Source organism: Dendropsophus ebraccatus, chromosome 6 (genome assembly GCF_027789765.1).
Source record: "Dendropsophus ebraccatus isolate aDenEbr1 chromosome 6, aDenEbr1.pat, whole genome shotgun sequence".
Taxonomy (NCBI): Eukaryota; Metazoa; Chordata; class Amphibia; order Anura; family Hylidae; genus Dendropsophus; species Dendropsophus ebraccatus.
Window position 1 is genome coordinate 83,552,698 of NC_091459.1, and position 19,795 is coordinate 83,572,492.

The 19,795-nt window shown below is 39.0% G+C and overlaps 1 protein-coding gene across 3 annotated transcripts in view; it reads right to left on the bottom strand.

The window, feature by feature from the left end:
* Positions 1–277: 277 nt before the first annotated feature.
* SMC4 (structural maintenance of chromosomes 4) overlaps positions 278–19,795 on the bottom strand; it is a 52,713-nt gene continuing 33,195 nt past the window's right edge. For all 3 annotated transcript variants that reach the window (XM_069975263.1, XM_069975262.1, XM_069975261.1), the window contains exons 11-24: positions 18,914–19,147; positions 16,265–16,450; positions 13,975–14,136; positions 13,657–13,882; positions 13,391–13,470; positions 13,145–13,297; positions 12,745–12,871; positions 9,340–9,529; positions 8,403–8,547; positions 7,170–7,343; positions 5,669–5,851; positions 5,070–5,302; positions 3,129–3,312; positions 278–1,300 (exon numbers count right to left, since the gene is read on the bottom strand). In XM_069975263.1, coding sequence (XP_069831364.1) covers positions 1,124–1,300; positions 3,129–3,312; positions 5,070–5,302; positions 5,669–5,851; positions 7,170–7,343; positions 8,403–8,547; positions 9,340–9,529; positions 12,745–12,871; positions 13,145–13,297; positions 13,391–13,470; positions 13,657–13,882; positions 13,975–14,136; positions 16,265–16,450; positions 18,914–19,147 — 2,454 coding nt within the window. In that variant the 3' untranslated portion in view covers positions 278–1,123. The remainder of the gene's footprint in view (positions 1,301–3,128; positions 3,313–5,069; positions 5,303–5,668; positions 5,852–7,169; positions 7,344–8,402; positions 8,548–9,339; positions 9,530–12,744; positions 12,872–13,144; positions 13,298–13,390; positions 13,471–13,656; positions 13,883–13,974; positions 14,137–16,264; positions 16,451–18,913; positions 19,148–19,795) is intronic.

Here is a 19,795-nt window from a genome sequence, read left to right on the forward strand (position 1 = left end):
AGCAGGCCTTTCATCTGACTACAGCCAGTATTAGGGTGGTATGATTTGACATTACTTGAGCATTATTACTGGGACCTACAGATCGGTAACATTGTTATGGGAGGTCTGATCTGGGAATCAACTGTTGACAGACACTTTATACAGAGCCTAAGACAGCAGTGTGGTCTTTGTCTTGAGGCAGTTTTTAGAATTGATCGCATCTTTCGGAGTACTAGAATGGAACAGCTCATCACATGAGGGTACTTGGCTTGAAAAGGTTGAGATACACCGGACTAGGTTATTTCAGTGTTCAACTTTTATTGGAAATAAACATAAAAAATATACATATAATACAAACCACATAAAGTTATAAAGGAAGAAATAAAAAGGAGGGAAGGGAAAAAACAAAAACAGAACCAAAACACATTTACACATACTTGCATTCTGGAAAAGAACTAAAAACTAAACAGTAAAACGAAGGCCAAATTACAGCCTATTGTCACACTAGCAGCATGAAAAAAGTTTATCTTTAGGCTACGTTCCTTCAGTATTTTGCAACCAATACCAGGAGTGGATTACAACACAGGCTATATTCACACACTGTTGAATTTTATTGCATAGCCGTCATTTAATGGCAAACAGCAGTTATTTATAAACAATGCAGGTTGTTATAAAATAATGGCAGTTACTTGCCAATAAAAGATGGCTATGCACTAAAATTCAACAGTGTGTGAATATAGCCTGTGTTGTAATCCACTCCTGGTTTTGGTTGCAAAATACTGAGCAAAAATACTATGTTGGAACGTAGCCTTAAAAGGGGTTTACATTGAGAGTATCTTTACTATAAGGCATCAGTGTATGACTGCTGGACGTCCATCAATCAGCAGTTTATTTGAACTGACAAGTTCATTGGTATGCACAGCTGTACTGTGTTAAGTAACTGCAACGGTGCTCCTGTGAACATTGTTGCCACTTTGCTGTTATCCATAGGATAGCTCATATATATATAAAAAAAAAAGCACAGAAAAGGAAGGACTCCACCAGTGAAAACACATTTATGCTTAAGCAGTTTAGAGGGCTGGGAGAAAAATGCCAGCTGAAGACTTGTCCTTAAAAAGTGCCGACAGCTTTAGGCACCATTTCCTCAGGCACACTGTGTTGCACCAAGTTCAGCAAGTCCCTTTGAAGCAATAATTTTTGGATTTGTTGCCACACTTTTGGTTGTGTTATGAGTCTTGTAAATTCCAATTAGTCTGTCGGCAATCTCAAACATGTTGTTACGTAGCGATATAATTATAAACTGCGCATTTTTAGTTTGTTCCTAGAAAGTTAAAAAAAAAAAAAAAAAAAAAAAAAGTTTAATTATACAAACACTGCTGGGCTTCGTCTCATGAAACCAGGGCTAAGGGTCCATTTACACAGAAAGATTATCTGCCAAAGATTTGAAGCCAAAGCCAGGAACAGACTAAACATATCAGGTCATTAAGGAAAGCCTGAGATTTCTCCTCTTCAGTTCCACTCCTGGCTTTGGCTTCAAATCTTTGGCAGATAATCTCTCTGAGATATACACAGGTCAGAGTCAAAAGTCTAGGGACACCCTTGAATTTAAAAAATTAAAGAGAAAATATATGAATATCCCAGCAAGTAATAGGTGAGGGCGCCCTATCTTTTAGGCTACGTTCAGAACATGGGCACAATTTTGGATTAAGGGCAAATTTTTCCCAATGAGGTAGTAGTCATGTAGCACATCAAAGAGGAGCCTATTGCGATAACTGGGAACGTTTCTTTTGATGTACAACAATTTGACATGTGCAATGTATTATCTAAGATAGATTATCTATTGCGATTTCTGAGACAATTCTTGTCTTCTTTGATATGCTACATGATTGCCTTTCCATTAGAAAACATGCCCTTGATCCAACATGGCTTTCAAGATGGTGGCCATGTTCTGGACATAGCCTAAAAGATAGGCCACTTCAGCCATTACTTGCCGGTGTATTCAGATTTTCCCTTTTTTCTGTACTAAAAGGTTCCCGAGACTTGACTTACTCTGTACTTATTAACCCCCACCCCTGCCCCCCCATCCATGTGCCTGCTTTGATAACCTGCTGCTCCAGGCTATGACCAGCCTTTAGGAATCAACTTGGGTCACACATGCTCATGTGTCATACTGCAGTCTCCTGATCTGTCCCTTTAGTACTGGCAGTTGATCTTCATTGCACATGCCAGCAAAGGGGACTGAGAAAGTGTGTCTACTGCTGCACAGCTACAAGCAGGGTCACAGTTCAGAGATGAATCCAGCAAGTAATCAGATTCATGGGAAAGAACAGTGAAGTGATGTAAGTTATTTTACTTAAAAACAGCACTTGTTCTCTGTTACACGTATGTTTGTGGCACACATCTGGTAAACTTAGCCAAGGGGGACAACCCCTTTAAGGACTAACTATATTTTCCTGTAAAACAATGTTGATAAATTGCAAGCAGGTGCAGGTAAGGCCTTATTTACACATTATGTATACACGGACAGTTGCAATGGAGTTTTGGAACTCCCAGCATCGTAACCATACATGATGCCAGAAGCTCTGAAACTGTTTAAAGGAGAAGTCCTGCGAAAATTTCTATAAAAGTATTGTATTGCCCCCCCCCCCCCCCCCCCCCAAAGTTATACAAACCACCAATATACACTTATTAAAGGAAATGCTTATAAAGTGCTTTTTTCCCTGCACTTACTACTGCATCAAGGTTTCACTTCCTGGATAAAATGGTGATGTCACGACCAGACTCCCAGAGCTGTGCGGGCTGCGGCTGCTGGAGAGGATGATGGCAGAGGGATGCTCAGTGTCCCTCCAGTGCCCGGTGTCCCTTAGTGTCCCCCTGCCATCATCCTCTCCAGCAGCCACAGCCCTTTTGGGGGACAATACAATACTTTTATAAAAATTTTCACCAGACTTCTTTAAATCTTCGCTGTACTGACAGAGCAGTGTGGCTGCCAGTACAGTACGTGAATATGATGTTGGGAGGCCCAAATTATAAATCATGATATATGATAGAGGTCCAAGAATCTGATCCGTAGCACATCTTCTGTACCAGGACCGTATTTACGGAATGTGTGAATGCCCCAAGTTTGAGTGGATACTGATGATACTTACATAAATGTAGAATGCAACAATTGACACATTTTTGAAGTCCAGAGCTGCATCTATCTCATCCATGAAGTAGAGTGGGGTTGGCTTATAATGGTGAAGAGCAAATACCAAAGCTAATGAACTTAGGGTCTTCTCCCCACCCGAAAGATTAAATATCTTCTTCCAACTTTTCTTTGGCGGTCTCACACTGTAAAACAAAATAAATATGCAAAAATGAATAATGATGATTTTATTTAGCTTCTTATACACATAGCTTTGTAGTACAACCAAAAAAATAAAATAAATGATCTGGTTATATTATAAACTGACTGGACTGTGCACCATGAAATGAGTCTCAAAAGTGAAGCATCACCCTAATTGAAAACTTTGCATGTTTGCTGCAGTTGGAAGGTGATAATATTTTATGTGCTTCCCATTACATACCACATCAACATAATGTTTTAAACCAACCATTTTATAATAAATACATTATGCAGTGTACAATCAAGAGAAGGTGGCCCCCCACCACAGGATACTGCAATTCCAACTGACTCCCAGGACACTGCACGTAGGATCCCATCTGATTCAAGGTGCTATACGCATAGCCAGAGATATAGAAAGCTTCCAAATAAAAAAAACTTCACAAAAGAAATTGAAAGCCACAGCACTCTTTCACCTTCAGCAATCGTGTAGTTTATTCAGCCAGCCATCAGATGGTGACACATGGATACTGAACAGGCTACAGCTGTTTCACACTACACAGCATGCTTCATCACAGCAGTCACAGGGGGCAAGAGTGCGGTGGCTTTCTATTTCTTTTGTGAAGTTTACATTATGCAGAGTTATGGTTATTTAAAAATATCCTTTAATACTTAGAAATATTCAGTAGGGTTTTACCCTGTTCAGCACCCCACGGGTAAGGCCACTAAAGGCATTAAAACCATTCACGTGAACTCTCACACTGCTGCATAACAATGATGGCCTTTAGATGCACTAGAGACACACACAATCCGCAAACACACATAGGAGAATGTCAAATTGCATGTTTAGTTTTTGTTGTTGCTAATACTTTCACTGCCAAGAATACAATAATGACTTTCTACTACTCATGTGCTTGCCACAGGACAGCATCAGTAACTGATCAGCGGGTTTTTCTCCGTTCATTGTGTAGTGGTTGTGATGTATAACTGGTAACTCGGCAGGCATTCAAGTGAATAGGTGGAGGCCAACTGAAGTTCCCCATCACCACTACTACAAAATGATAACAGACAAACTCCGTTCACTGTGTTGCGCCAAATCCTGCCAATCAGTAAATTTTTCCTGGAAGACTGAGCAGATGAGCAGATTTATGGTGTCTTTACACAGATAGATCTGACAGAGAACAGGTCGAAGGGAAAGACTGAGATTTCTCCTCTTTTCAAATCCATTCCTGGCGGCTTTGGTCTGATAAATTTGTCTGTAAACACACCATTACATGCAACACTGACCCTGCTCAAGACATTTGTTAAATTCATGACTCAAATGCCTTTTTGCTATTTACAATAGTGAAGTCAAATAGGCTTTTGTAATCAGCAACATTAAAATTTAACAAACAAAATGCAGTGTGGACCAAGTCTAAGAGTGAATATCCTGACAGATACTTCTCTTACTGGCAACATTTCCCACAATTCTAGTATTACCAGTTACACATGAATGACTATGGTTCACGTTTTAAAAGTTTATCTTTCATAGAATTTCAGGTTGTAAAACTCAAATAAAAGTACATTATTGGAAAGTCATGTGGAAAAACTATTAAATCTTTCTGAACTACATTATCAATTGTTCTATGTTTGGGAGTGTTCAATAGTTTTTTTATTATTATTATTTTGAATGATTGACCTATAGCATCTGGATCATAGTATACAAAATTCAGAAGTTCTACCTTTTAATTGAAACATTCTACGGTACTGAGAATACTTTACAAACCTAAACATGATGCCTTCAGAAAATGGATCCAAGCTGTCAACAAGTTCCAGCTCTGCATCTCCTCCCAAAGTCAGCATCTGGTAGTTCTCTTTCAGCTTATTTGTTATGACATTAAATCCAGCCATAAACTCATTAAGTCTTTGCTTACGAAGATCTTCATAAGCTCGTCTAAATCGGTCTCGCTCATTTGTAATTTCATCAAGTTCAGCAACTCTTTGCAAATATAGCTCTTCCTATTTAGAAAAGACATTAATACTATATTTTATTAAGAAACCTAAAAACAAAAACCCAACAAAGCAGCAACATATGCAACTATAAAGACACTTGTAAATGTCACATTTGCAAGTATTGAAGCTCTTAAACATAAATAACCAAAGCAAATCAAATCTGTGAAGTCCTACTGTAAAAAGGCAGAAAATAGCCCTCACACTTTTACAAAAAAAAATATAAATAAAAAGAAATATGCTTATGGTAAAAATTTACAATATATAGATATATTTGGCATTGCTACATCTGCACTGACCCTCAAAATTTAGCTAAACATGTTATTTAAAGTGACATGGGAAAGAGTAAAAAAAAAAAAAAAAAAAAAGTTGTACCTTCTTTTTATATTCTGCAATGGCTCCAAGATTGGCTTTAATCTCATGACTCTTTGCTTCTAACAGAGCTATTTGATTATTTATTTGATCAGGATCTTTTATTGCTTCTAATTCTTCCTGTGTCAGGACAGGGAGAGCTTCCTCCTGATTGTCTTCTATTTTATGGAGGGAAAGTTTTGATATCTGAACAAAAAAAATATAAATAAAATCAATAAATAAAAATTCAAATATAATGTTATAAAGCTGAATTAATCAAAGATGGTTATCCTACCTATATGTTTGTACTTGCTAGAACATGCTTCTGCACCTGTCTTCTTAAGTTTCTTTAGGATGCATTCACACGGACAGGATCTGCAGCAGATTTGATGGCGCTGATTAGAATCTGCAGCAGATCCGCAGATTTCATGGTCCAGATTGGATTTGCCTTGAATCTGCAACTTCAAATCCGCGCCATCAAATCTGTTGCAGATCTGCTGCAGATCCTATACTTGTGAACGCACCCTAAAGCAGCTCCTCTCATTTCCATTGTTTGTATGAGGAGCATCTAGATCTAGATCAGTGTGTGTGTGTGTGTGTGTGTGTGTGTGTGTGTGTGTGTGTGTGTGTGTGTGTGTGTGTGTGTGTGTGTGCTGCCAGCTTCTAGATTGCTACCCTTGCACAGATTGCTATGGGAGGCAGTCAGGAAGCTCCTACATTAGAATGAAAAGATGCTAAATAAACCTATTTAGTATCACCAGCACTTCTCAGAACATGTTGGATTGAACACTGTATTAGTAGCTTGGGAGGTGTGTGTAGGAATCAAACCTACTCCTTCAAACAAATTTTGATCTGCCTAGAGGGTCCTTCAAACGATACCTTCAGCTACAACATTGATTTAGTGCTCGATTTCCAGGTCCCAACTTGCCTTTTTCTCATTAATCTTACATTGGGGTATTTAAATGAAAAGGCCCAAGGGTGTTAATCTTAGCCCTTTATTCCTTTCTCATCCAGGCAAAACTAAAACCTAATTCACTACCAGAGGAGGAAAGGTGGCGACGATCCATAGATTGACGCAACTGTTTATCACGCACCAAAGTTATTTTTAACTCTGTAGGTATGCATAGAATGGGGAGATATCCCTTCAGATGAATGCAGTAGATGCAGGCATCCCAGGGCAGACTTCTGGCATATGATGTAGGACTGCCCAGTTTTTTCAGAGTTTGGGCGTGATCAACTTTCCCAATTGCTGGGAATCACGGTTTAATGTAGCCCTTAAATGTGTCTCCTTGGTTTATCGGATGAGGAAATGTGGCCAAATAATCACAGGATTTTCTCGAGAGAATCATTGTTTGAAGGCAACTGCGATGAGATTGATGGACGGAAGTCAGGCTATGACTATTGTATATGATTCCTTTGCATATATGTTATATGATACTCGTACCTATCATTCAATAAAAATAAACAAACAACTATGGCCTGAAGTGAAGAGTTAAGCTCCCCATCCACAATCCCAAAAACATACCTCTTTTTGCCAGTACTTTATTTTAGACTGATGTTCGGCTATACAACCATCTATCTGCTCAATTTTAAGCCGGATGTTAAGTGCGTCCTTTTGAAGGGCATGCTCCTTATCTTGAATAGCTTTAATTTCTTGCAGCAAATCTTTATGCTTTTCTTGGATCTCACCAAGTGAACCCTAAACAACGAAAGGTGAATGGTGTTAAATTACAGTCATCAAGCATTTTCTAGCATGGTGGACATAACATGCTAAGAGTTTAACAATGGATGTGTGTCAATGCTGGTATTTCGTTAGAATTCATAACATTTGATAAAACCTTGTTGAACAGCTTATGCTTAGAAGACACAAACAGACATGGTACATTTTCACTAAAGTGTCATTTCTGTTTCTAATGCATGGCTGTCCTAAGTCAGAGAGTTCCTGTCACTGCCCACAGTTGTGGTCTCAAGCTCACCACATTTTGACATCTTGAGGAGAGAATCGCAGTGAAGGGCACTATTTGATCTGCGCTCTGCTCATCAAGCCGACAGGCTGTCAGTGGTAATCCACTCCCTGCTACTCCTCCCAGGATGCTGGGAAAAGCTGGATCCAATCCTGAGATACTTCTCCCAGTTTCCCAGGATTGGATCCAGCTTTTCCACCGCACCCGGGGTAAAGCGACAGGGAGCAGATCAGTGCTGACAGCCTGGCAGCTTGATGAGCGGAGCTTAGATCAAATCAAGAGTTTTGCTTTGTTTAAATCGGCGATTCGCTCATCTCTAATGGCATCAGTCATATATGGGCTTCAAACAAACTTTTATTGGAATTGCATGGTCTAGTAGCAGCATGGAGTGCGATCAATTTGCTAACATTAACTGGCACACTTCCACAGAATCCACAGACAATTGACTACACATATTAGGAACTACTGGTTGTACTCCCTAACAGGTGTACAGAAGCATTCACATATACACACACACCAGATTTACTTAGCATTTTGAATCATATTTTTAAAGCTAAATGTCCGGGGTGGACCCACAAGTAGTGTCAATCTTTTTATTATACCTTCCCTGAGTTTAGGATCCACTCCTTGGACCTTTTTGCAGCTATTTCTAATTCTAGTGTCGGAAAACATCAAACTGCATGTGAACTACACACATTTTTCTAAAATGTACATTTAAAGATTGAGGGTTGCGATTTTCTTTATACTTTCCAAAAGAGAACATCTACGAATAAAGGTAATGGTAAAAACAATACCTCAGCTTCTTTGCATTCACTCATGACAGCTGTTGCCTTTTCTTCCAGATTTTTTAGTTCTTCGGATAAGTCTTCTATTGATTTATCATTGTCAACAATTTCCTTTTCAGTGCGGACAACAGTTTCCTCTGCTTTTTTGAGGTTTCTTTGTGATTAAAAAAAAATTTGTATAAAATAATATACTCAATATTACCACATAGACTATAGGGCTTTATGCCTACCATTTGTTGTAACATGAGCAGGTGTCAATTCATTTTGATAAAAAAAAAAAAAAAAGTTACAAATTATATTTTCTTTCTAACTTTTTGTGAATTCAAATCATTGACAAAGAACCACCAAAGTTGCCTTAAACCAGGTGGGATAGTAAGATTGGAAAATAAGGTAATTAAAATCCATGACAAAATTTACCTTATGACCACACTACTTCTGTAATTTAACTGAACACAAAACAATCTTGCATCATCACCATAGTATGTAATTGTAGTGCACTGCTTTAGTGCACAAGTGCAGGTATTCTCATACAGCACTCCCCTCAATATCAAGTAACTTCTCTCAGATTTTAGACCCAAATAAGTAAGAAATAGTTCTTTGATACGGAAAAGAAGTGAACTACAATTACATAGTTTAAGATCAGTGAAGCAGTGACGATGGAGGGGAGGGCAGATGGCACCATTTGATGCTCACATGGGATTTGTGCCTCGAACTCGTACAGAAAGCTGAGGCTAGTTGGAAATGTGAAACAGGACAAAACTTATTCCTGGTGACAGCTGATGTTACTGCAATATGGGCACAATTATGTGTATATCTACCTTTTTTAGCTCTTTTTTAAGGGTAATATTAGTTGACAAGCACCACTTTAGTGTACTAATGTACACTAAAGAATTCTAGTGCAAGATACATTATTGCTTTTCAATTGGTTAAGCAATACTGCACTTACCTATCAGCAGTCTTGATGGACACTTGAGCTTTTGTTATTGAGGACACACATTCATCCATTTCCTTGTTGATCTTATCCAGTTTATCCTGCTGTGCTTTCAACTTGTGATTATTAATATCAACTATAAGTTTGTGAAGTCTTTTTACTTCTGTCTCCACTTTTCCAGCTTTTTCAGCTGCTTTCTCAAATTCTTCAATAAAATAAACAAACAAAAATCACTAATCACAAGCGGATAAAACTTTTCTTTCAGAAGCAAGCTAATATACTAAATAAAAAGTACAACGCTGCTTTCCCTATAGTTAGTCAGAACATCTCCACTGTGTGAGGCTTTTCTACCATAGAACTATCTATGGTTTTAAATTTATTTCTGGCCCCATTTATCTAATGCTGCCTTCCCATGAAGCATGCAAAACAGGAGTCCGTGGAGCCTCGGTTTGCGAGTCTCAAAACACGGGATAGCCAGATATCTCTCGCCTGTTGCCACGGGGTGCCTCCATGATAGGGAGAGCACCACACCACCCTGATAAATAGCCCCTTAAGTCATGATCGCAATACTCGCACCTTGAGTTAAACATTGACAAAAGGGGCCACCCTGGTGTTTTCCTATTTATGTTCCAATACTCGCAACCGAGTGGGACTTAAAGAGTCACTGTCGTATTTTTTTTTTTGCAGAAATCAATAGTCCAGGCGATTTTAAGAAACTTTGTAATTGGGTTTATTAGCCAAATCTGCCATTATCTGCATGTAAAAAGCCTTTTCCCAGGTCCCCCCCTCCTTCCTCTTTTTCATCCACTCTGAAAAATCTGAAAATTGTGACTTGTTGCAGGAGACGTACCCTGTCTGTTCTAGGGAGAGGGGAGGGGGGAGGAGGAAGGAGGGAGTTAGCCGGCAGCAGAAAGCAGATAACAGAGGATTACAGGCACGGAGCTGGGTGACAGCTGTAATCCGAGCTCAGACAGGTCACTGGTGATGGTCAGAAGAGATATCAGGTGAGGGATTTGTAGATTAACTCTTTGTTGTCCTGTTTTGGTCTTTTCTTTAGCTCTCTCCATAGGAGAACAATGAAGACAGGGGGGAGAGCTTCAAACTGCTTTTTCATGATAAAAATGCATTTTTCGGATAATAAACCCAATTACAAAGTTTCTTAAAATCGCCTGGACTATTGATTTCTGCAAAAAAAAAATTCACGACAGTGACACTTTAAGGGGCTATTTATCAGGGTGGTGTGGTGCTCTCCCTATCATGGAGGCACCCCGTTGGCAACAGGCTAGAGATATCTGGCTATCCCATGTTTTGAGACTCGCAACCGAGGCTCCACGGACTCCTGTTTTGCACATTTAAATTTTTAGGGGCATCAGTGGAGACTCTTGATTGAGTACGTCATTGGAATTTTTTTCACTGTTCTCCTTGAGTTCAGTGATAACTGTGTTTTGTTTCCCATGAAGCATCCAAGAAAATATTTTTCACTTTTGCAGATTGAGTATTTGTGTATTTATTTCCCTTTATCCTAGTGTCTTGGCTCTTGAAGTGCCTTCTTGCCAGAGAAAGGATTTACATATTTTTTGTGAGCACAGAATACCTATGGCCATCTAGTAATCCAACAACTCAGGTTTTATTAACCCCTTAAGGTCCAAGCCAATTTTCGTTTTTGCGCTTTTGCTTTTTCCATTTTATGTTTAAAAGTCCATAGCGCTTGCATTTTTTCACCTAGAGACTTATATGAGTGCTTATTTTTTGCGAAACCAATTGTACTTTGCAATTACAGGCATAATTTTTCCATAAAATATGTTGTGAAACCGGGAAAAAATCATTTGCGCTGTCAAATTGAAAAAAAAACAAACGAATTTGTTTTGATTTCGGGGAGTTTAGCATTTACGCCGTTCGCCCTATGGTAAAACTGACTTGTTATGCATGTTCCTCAAGTTGTTACGATTAAAACGATATGTAACATGTATAACTTATATTGTATCGGATGGCCTGTAAAAAATTCAAACCATTGTTAACAAATATATGTCACTTAAAATCGCTGCATTCCCAGGCTTATAGCGCTTTTATCCTTTGGTCTATGGGGCTGTGTGAGGTGTCAGTTTTTGCGCCATGATGCGTTCTTTCTACCGGTACCTTGATTGCGCATATACGACTTTTTGATCGCTTTTTATTAAATTTTTTCTGGATTTGATGCGACCAAAAATGCGCAATTTTGCACTTTGGGATTTTTTTGCGCTTACGCCGTTTACCGTGCGAGATCAGGAATGTGATTAATTAATAGTTCGGGCGATTACGCGCGCGGCGACACTAAATATGTTTATTTATTTATTAATTTATATTTATAAAATGGGAAAAGGGGGGTGATTTGGACTTTTATTAGGGGAGGGGATTTTTTATTAATAAAAACTTTTTTACCTTTTTTTTTTACATGGACTAGAAGCCCCCCTGGGGGGCTTGTATATAGACAGCACTGATCTCTCATAGAGATCAATGCTGTGTATATACACAGCAAAGATCCATGAGATCGGTCATAGATTGCTATGGCCTGCTGCAGGCCATAGCAATCTACTGCCGAGCCAGGATCAGCGTCATTCCGACGCTGAGGCCCGGCACGGGCAGAAGAACGGATCTCCCCCCCGTGATCGCATCGCGGGGGGGAGATCCGTGCCACTAGACACCAGGGATGTTGTGCATAAAGCACTTCAATGCAGCTGTCAGGTTTGACAGCTGCATTGAAGTGCTTAATTAGCCGACGCGGCAACGGGACCCGCGCCGGCTAACAGAGGCACTGCCCGGCTGCACGTGTCAGCCGGGATCAGCGCCGTTCAGAGCGGGGTCCCGGCGGGACCCCGCTCTGAACACCCCCCGCGGCGCCATGACGTATCAGATACGTCATGGGTCGCTAAGGGGTTAAAGGAGTATTTTCATTTCACCTAACATAGCTAAACTTGTAGATCTGCACTTGCCTCTGCCTGACACACTGTTTTTTTCCTCACATTGTTGACAGCTTGTTGTGTAGGTTATAGATTACAATATAGCTACAATGTAGATATATAGTGCTATAGTGAATGTATATTATCTCTCTCTCTCATATATAGATAGATACATCTACACACACACATTGTTTTAAAAACAGAGTGGTGGTCTCTAACATACACAATGAGCTGTCAACAACAGGAGGCCAGAAGCACATCAGGAGGAGGCAAGTTTGCTAAATGAACTTATCTGCAAAAAATATTTAACTAGATGACCCCTATGAGATTATATATACTAGTCGATATGGCAATACCTCTAATGTTGGAATAAAAAGAATTTTACTAGGTAAAACAAAATTACACACATATACACATACTGCCAAGTTTTAGAGACTGGTTTTTCACTGGGTGCTATAAAAATACACATGCTACATATGCATACCTTTTCTAAATGTTTCCAATGTTCTTTCCATTTGGTTTTGCTGCTTTTTGTCTGGTGCTGCAGCAGCTACATTGGCCTCCAACTCTTTGACTTGTGCTTTTAGGTGTATTTCTTGTTCAGAAAGACTCTGAAAAGAAACATTGTTACACTTGCATTATTGTAACTACATAAACCCAACAGAAAATATATTCTGTAACAATGTACACTATCTGACAAACATAAAAACACTAGGGCCAATTTCAGATGGAAAAAAAAAAAAAAAAAAAGAAACTCACATTCATAAAGAGAAAAGACGACTTACAACCAGGATATCAGCTCTCCAAAGAAACAATGACCAGACAGCCCCAGCATTAACAGAATTCATATCGAACTGTGAATAAAGTACAATACCCTTATGTACCTGCAGATTGGCAGTATACTTTTCAAACGTGTTTTTCATCTCTCTGGTTGACTGTCTCAGTTTAGCCAGCTCTTCGTCGAGATGTACCTTGCGATCTTGAATGACTGAAGCTTTTTCAGAGTCAGTCTTTAGTTTAGACTCCATAGCTTGTAACTATATATACACAGAAATAAAAGTCTACATAAGAACAAAATGTATAGCCTAATGTGAAAATTTAGAAAATACATTTAGAAATTACATTCGAACCTGTTCCTCTGAAAATTCAGTGACAACAGAATTTCCCATTCTGCCTTTCATCACCTTGCCACCACCACCAGTCATTGTACCTGGGAAATAAAGTTACAAAACCTATTTAGGCCTTTTTATACAGATTCTAAGATGATTTCAAGATTTAAAAAAAAAAAAAAAAAAAAAAAAAAAAACTTTAAAAATACTGATGTAACAGCATCATAATTCTACAAATAACAATCATAAAACCAATTATTTGGGTTACATATAGAAAAGAAAACTACCTGACTGTTCGATAATTTGTCCTTGTAAAGTCACCACTCTCCATCTCTTGTCTCTCTGAAAGGCTACTCTGGTTGCCTGATCCAAGCTCTCAGCAACAAGTGTATCCCTTAATGCAAAGTAAAAAGCTGGTCTTATGTGATCATCCTTGACTTTCACCATATCAAACAAGCGAGGAATGTTTTCAGGAGTCTGGATAGCATTTAATCCTTTTTCCCAAACCTTCATCTATAATACAACAGAAAAAAAAAAAAAAAAGTTTGATGCATATTTGAATAAAAATATCCTCACTTTGTTCTGCAATGTAACATCAACATTACCTTATCTAAGCCAATAAATGTTGCTACTCCAACATTCTGTCTCTTTAGGAAATTCACACACTCTTGTGCAGTATCGATAGTATCTACCACAATATGATCAAGGGCACCACATGAGGATGAAATGGCAACATCATACTTTTCATCAATTGCTCCAAGGTCACCCTTATTGAAAGGAATTTGAAGAAAAAATATATATTAATGTAACAGACACAAAATTATTGAGCAATTTGTAAAATGTACAAATGTCAGCACTATAAATAAAATGGAGTAACCTTTTTTGGAATAATCAGCTCAATTAGCTTAACTAGCAAAAGGACATGTTTGCCGTAGTGACATTAAAGAGGTTGTCCAACATTTTTTTTCTTATTGGAAATAGGAATAATTTGGAATCTGTCCCTTTCCCTTAGTTGGTAACTCTAAGCTTTTTCACATCTGTGTCCCTGGTCAGCCTCTGCTGCTGCTTTTTGGATTTGTATTTGTTTACATAAAGAACTTCCAGGTCACAGGGGTCAGCAGTGACATCACAGCTCTGCAAGCATATAGCCACACCCCCTCCTCTCTGAATCTAGCTCCACCTACTCTACCCATAGGCAGGGAAGTGTCTGTATTACTACAAGTGCGTTTGAGCAGCATGGTGGCTCAGTGTCTGCCAATTATTTATATTATCCAATAAACCAAAATTCTGAATAATTTTATAGGTTGTAGGAGTACAAACCCCCAGCACACATGTATATGTTAGGAGTTGTAGTCCTGTATAACATATACACTACAGTAGCCATCCTACAGGTGTGTGGGGGTTCTATGAGCCAGGGTGAGACATGAGGTGAAGTATTATCTCTCCTCTCCAGATTATACTACCCCAACACTGTACATCTTAATGGTACAATAATAAAAATATAGGGGGAGATTTATCAAAGCCTGTGCAGAGAAGCAGGGGGGGGAGGGGGACAGTCGCCCGTAGCAACCAATCAGATCGCTTCTTTCATTTTTAAAAAGGCCTCTAAAAATGAAACCTAGAATCTGACTGGTTGCTATGGGTAACTGTTTCCCTGTTCCTTTGCACAAGTTTTAATAAATCACCCCCATAGTTCCTTTATTTAGATATCTCCAAGCTATTCTGCAGTGATGTACAGAGATTGTAGTCTTTCATATTGGTCACTGTCCCCATTGGGACTCACAATGTTTTTGAGAGTGTGATAAAATCCATGCAGACATTGGGGGACATACATGCAGCTGTTATGCCAGGACTCCAACACTACAAAGCAACATGGCTAACCTCTGTGCACCACAACATGGCTATCCTCTTTGCCCCACAACATAGCTATCAGCTCCTGGTCTCCTCATTGTTTTTCGGCCATTACTGCTGCAGTTTTAACTAGGCTCAGATGTTAGCTCCTCCTACAGGGGTGGGGCTAAAGAAATGTGGCTGCATAGCCCCACCCACCTGACTCACTCTTCCCTCACCGACAGGAACAGGAAACAGAATGGGAATGTGACATCACAGGAAGTAAAGAAAATGCAGGCAGAGTGGTCATGTGACTGGGCCTGATAACACAATAAGCGCTGTAAATAAAAAATAGAAGAAGTATATGTAGAAAATACAGCACACACAGGGGTCAGTGCAATGCTAATTTATTAAAAATGCTTGACAACCCCTTTAACAGTGTATGTAGCTGCCTCTAAACTTGAGCGTGTTCTATACACAGCGACTTTAGGCTGGGGGAAGCTGTCACGGAGTGATCACCAAAGCCAGCAACTAAACCAATGAGATGCTGCTACATTTCAATTGCCTTAACATACTTAATTTGAGATTCAGATTTTCTCCATGTGACAAGATCACAGGGAGCCAATCCTTTGTCAGTACAGTACTGGGACTGCCTGACTCTGCAATTGATTTTGCCTACTTCCAGCAGGCAGAAGTTATCCAAGTTCTGGGAAGGCAGAAAAAGTATGTGTATATACCGTATATAAAAGTATAAATAAATATATAAAAATCAGTAGATTAAGTTGAGATGTGCACTGCCATGCACCTTTCTCCCCAGGGGGATGGCCCCATATATACACATTATCCGTCCGTCTGGATTGCAATATGGAGCTTGGAGAAAATTAGATAATCACGCAAATCTCCAAGTTTGCTCTTCTGATCACTCTGGGATTGAATGCTATAAATATTTCAAAAGTTTTTGCAAATGACTGTTCCCATTTAATATTTATATAGTATGTGCATTTAAGCAAGCGAACAGACACATTCTACATATATTTAGGAGAGTACTTATGCAATGGAATTTACCAATCTCCCAAAGATTCCTGGGATTTTTCCCAATTTCTTTTGCTGAATCAGAGCATCAAGGACTTTTCCTCTACTTCGATTTGCAGATAAAGAACTTTTTGCTTCTTCCACTTTCTGACGTATAACTCTTACTTCATCTTTTACAGCCATTTCTTCTTGTGCAAGTGATTCAAGTTCACTCTCTTTCTGTAATTAGAAAGCACATTAAATACATATTAAATTTTTGCTTCTTTTTGCCAAGTTGACAAAAAGAAAAATTTAGCAACTCCTACACCCAATAGAGACAGTGTCTAAAATAGTTGAGGTTGTGAACAAGAACAGATCTAACCACGCATCTTTCAATCTCGCAGGTAGGAGGATTTCTTCAATGACAAATCCACAAAAAAAAAAAAACTAGTCCTTTTCCCGCTTCCCTGCAGATAATATATATACCTTCAGTTCTCTGAATTCAACAATATCTATGTGACATCCATCATTCACTTCCTTAGAAACAAATTAGCAAAGCACGCAGATGTTTTTGTTGGTTGCTTAGTGAAATGAGGATCACAAGTCAGAACTTTCTGTACGGAGGACTGCTTTAAACAGCTGTAAAGCCTAAATAATGTAGTTTTCACACCTTACTTTGTAACAGATTTCTTGGTGCTTGGTCCAAGGAAAAATGCTTTTTATAGTCGGTGGATTGTGCCACCTGGGCACGGCTTCAGGACCGCAGTGCCACTTCACCCCACCCACATCCCTGGCCCTCAGTGCAGCCATCTGTGTCTAGATGTCACTGAGGGGCAGGACAAGGTGATGCAGCGATTATGCAGAATTTAGGCTTTACATCTGTGTAGAGAAGTCCTCATCCAGAAAAGGTCTGACAGTGTCACTTGAAGGGTGCCTTTACCAAACCGGATTCGCAGCAGCTTCCACGCTGCGAGTTTGCAGCAAAATCTGCCGCGGATCCTAGTGTAGTGAAGTTTTATGGGTTACATATCTGCAGCAGAAATTTCTTTCCACTGCGGATATGTAAGCCGGCCCCTTTAACTCCCCGCAGCCCCTACCATACATTACCTGCTCAGCGCTGCGGCTGTGTGAGGCTCCCGGCTCCCCATCAGCCAATAAGTGCTGCCGTGTACTAATTGGCTGATGGGGAGCGAGGGGATTGCAGATTGTCTTTGATTGCAGATCAGTCCTCTGTAGGCAGTTTATGTCTGAAAGAAATGCTCAGCTATAGTTGGAGCTGTGGTCTAGGCTTAACTCTCCTGTCTAGTAGACCTACCAGCAGTTCATTCTCTGGTTCAAATCCCCTGAGGGAAATGAAATATATAAGTCTTTATTTATGTTTTCCTCATTATTTTATCATTTTTAAAGCTATGTTCACATACACATTTGTATTTTTGCTCAGTATTTGGTCAGTATTTTACAACCAAAACTAGGAGTGGATTGAAAACACAGAAAGGCTATGTTCACACACTGTTGAAATTGAGTGGATGGCCGACATTTATTGGCAAATAATTACTGTTATTTTAAAACAACGTCCAATATTTGCCATTAAATAAAGGCCATTCGCTTAATTTCAACAGAGTACATAGCCTTTCTGTGTTCTCAATTCACTCCTGGTTTTGTTCGCAAAATACTGAGCAAAAATACTGCGTGTGAACATAGCCTAAAAATTATACAATAATGAAAGGAAAAAAAAAAAACCACGACAGATTTAATTTCCATCAGGGGATATAAACCAGAGAATAAACTGCCAGCCGGTCTCTAGTCAGGTGACTTACACCTAAACCACAGCTCCAGCGCATTAGGGAGAAGAGATTCAATTATACCTGAGTGTTTCTTTCAGATATAAACTGCCTACAGAGGATTGATCTCCAATCTGACAGCTGAGCAAACAGGAGGCCGGGCAGCATTGACTATTTATGAAGAGGGAGGAGGATGCATGCCAGAGTGTGGCACTTTAGTACAGGAGAAGACATAAGACTGTACATAATCCGCTGCACGGAAAATTACCGAAAAGGTACCATGCTCACTGTGGGCTGCCAGCCACAGCACTGTCAGCACCTCAGGTAGGGCCCGGGAGCTGACAGATTAAATGCCTGATAACGTCAAAGTCATTTGATTTTTTTTTCTTTTCTGTGTTTGTGGGGACACTCACTATGTTTTGAATTGCTTTTAGAGACATGCTTTAAAAGGGCCATAAGAACCTGTGCAGTGGATTCTATGATTGGGGTCATAAACTTTTCTGTTTACAGTTTTATTAGTTATGTCTCACACCCTGTCTATGACTAATCAGACAACTGCAAGTACGAAAAGATTTCTATACATATCAGAAAATATTAAGTTTATTTATTTATTTTTTAGGAACTGAGCAGAATTTTAAAAGAAAACGTGGAACAAATACCTGATTTTACCAATGGGTCACTTTACCATAAAATATATTCCATCAGCATCAGAATCACACAAAAGTAAACCCTTTGTTCTGGTGGGCTAAGAGATATTTATGAATTAAATGGTGTAAAAAAAAACAAGTTTAAAATTTATCCCGCGCTAAACACAACCCCCACGCATTTGGTTTCTTTACATTTAAGTAAAAATAAGACATGATAAACTGAAAGCCTCAAATTTTCTGAACTTTTCAACAGACAGACCTCACAAGAACTTCACCTTTTTAAGGTCTTCCTCTGCTTTGGGATGCTTTATCTCCAATTCTTTGATTGCAGTTTTTCTCTCTTTCAGTGTGGTTGAAGCAACACTTAACGCTTCCTTAGCCTTGTTTAGCTGGGACACAGCTGTGTTATGACGACTCAAATAAATGTCCAACTCAGACTGTGCAACATCCATTTTTGAACGGGTTTCATTTACACTCTTGTTTAATTCCATCAGTTCCTTCTCCTTTACCTACATGGTAAAATTGTAAATTTAAGCATTTGACAAAGTGGTCAAGCACCTCATCAATCTACTTCAAGAAAAAAAGCAGTCTTCCTAAAGCTGGAACCAAATAAATTAATGCTACTTTAGTCTCCACTAGGAAAACCAAAATAACTGAACACTGCACACATGAATATCTATGATCCTATAAACCCTTTCAGAACCGCTCCAGATAGTGCCTTGAGGACCAGAGCCCATTTTTGAAATGTGACCAGTCTCACTTTATGTGGTTATACCTCCGTGATATTATAACTTATACTAGCAATTCTGAGATTGTTTTCTCCCGACATATTGTACTTTAGGCTAGTGGTAAATTTTGGCCGATATCCGTACAATTTTGGTGAAAAAAGGCCAAAATTTAATATTTTTTAAAAAATTACAAGATTAGTGATTTTTTTAAATTTTCCCCTGCGGTCACAGTGCAGGTTTAGTTACGTGATAATTATATTGCCAGCGGCGTTACGCATGCGGCGATACTGAATGTGTTTTTTTTTTTTTTTTTTTACATCTATTATTGCATTGGGGGCTATGGGGATTTAATGTGTTGTCCACATTATTTATTAGTGTGTATGTTTTATTTACTGTTATACTTTATTTTGGGGACATGAGTATTTGATT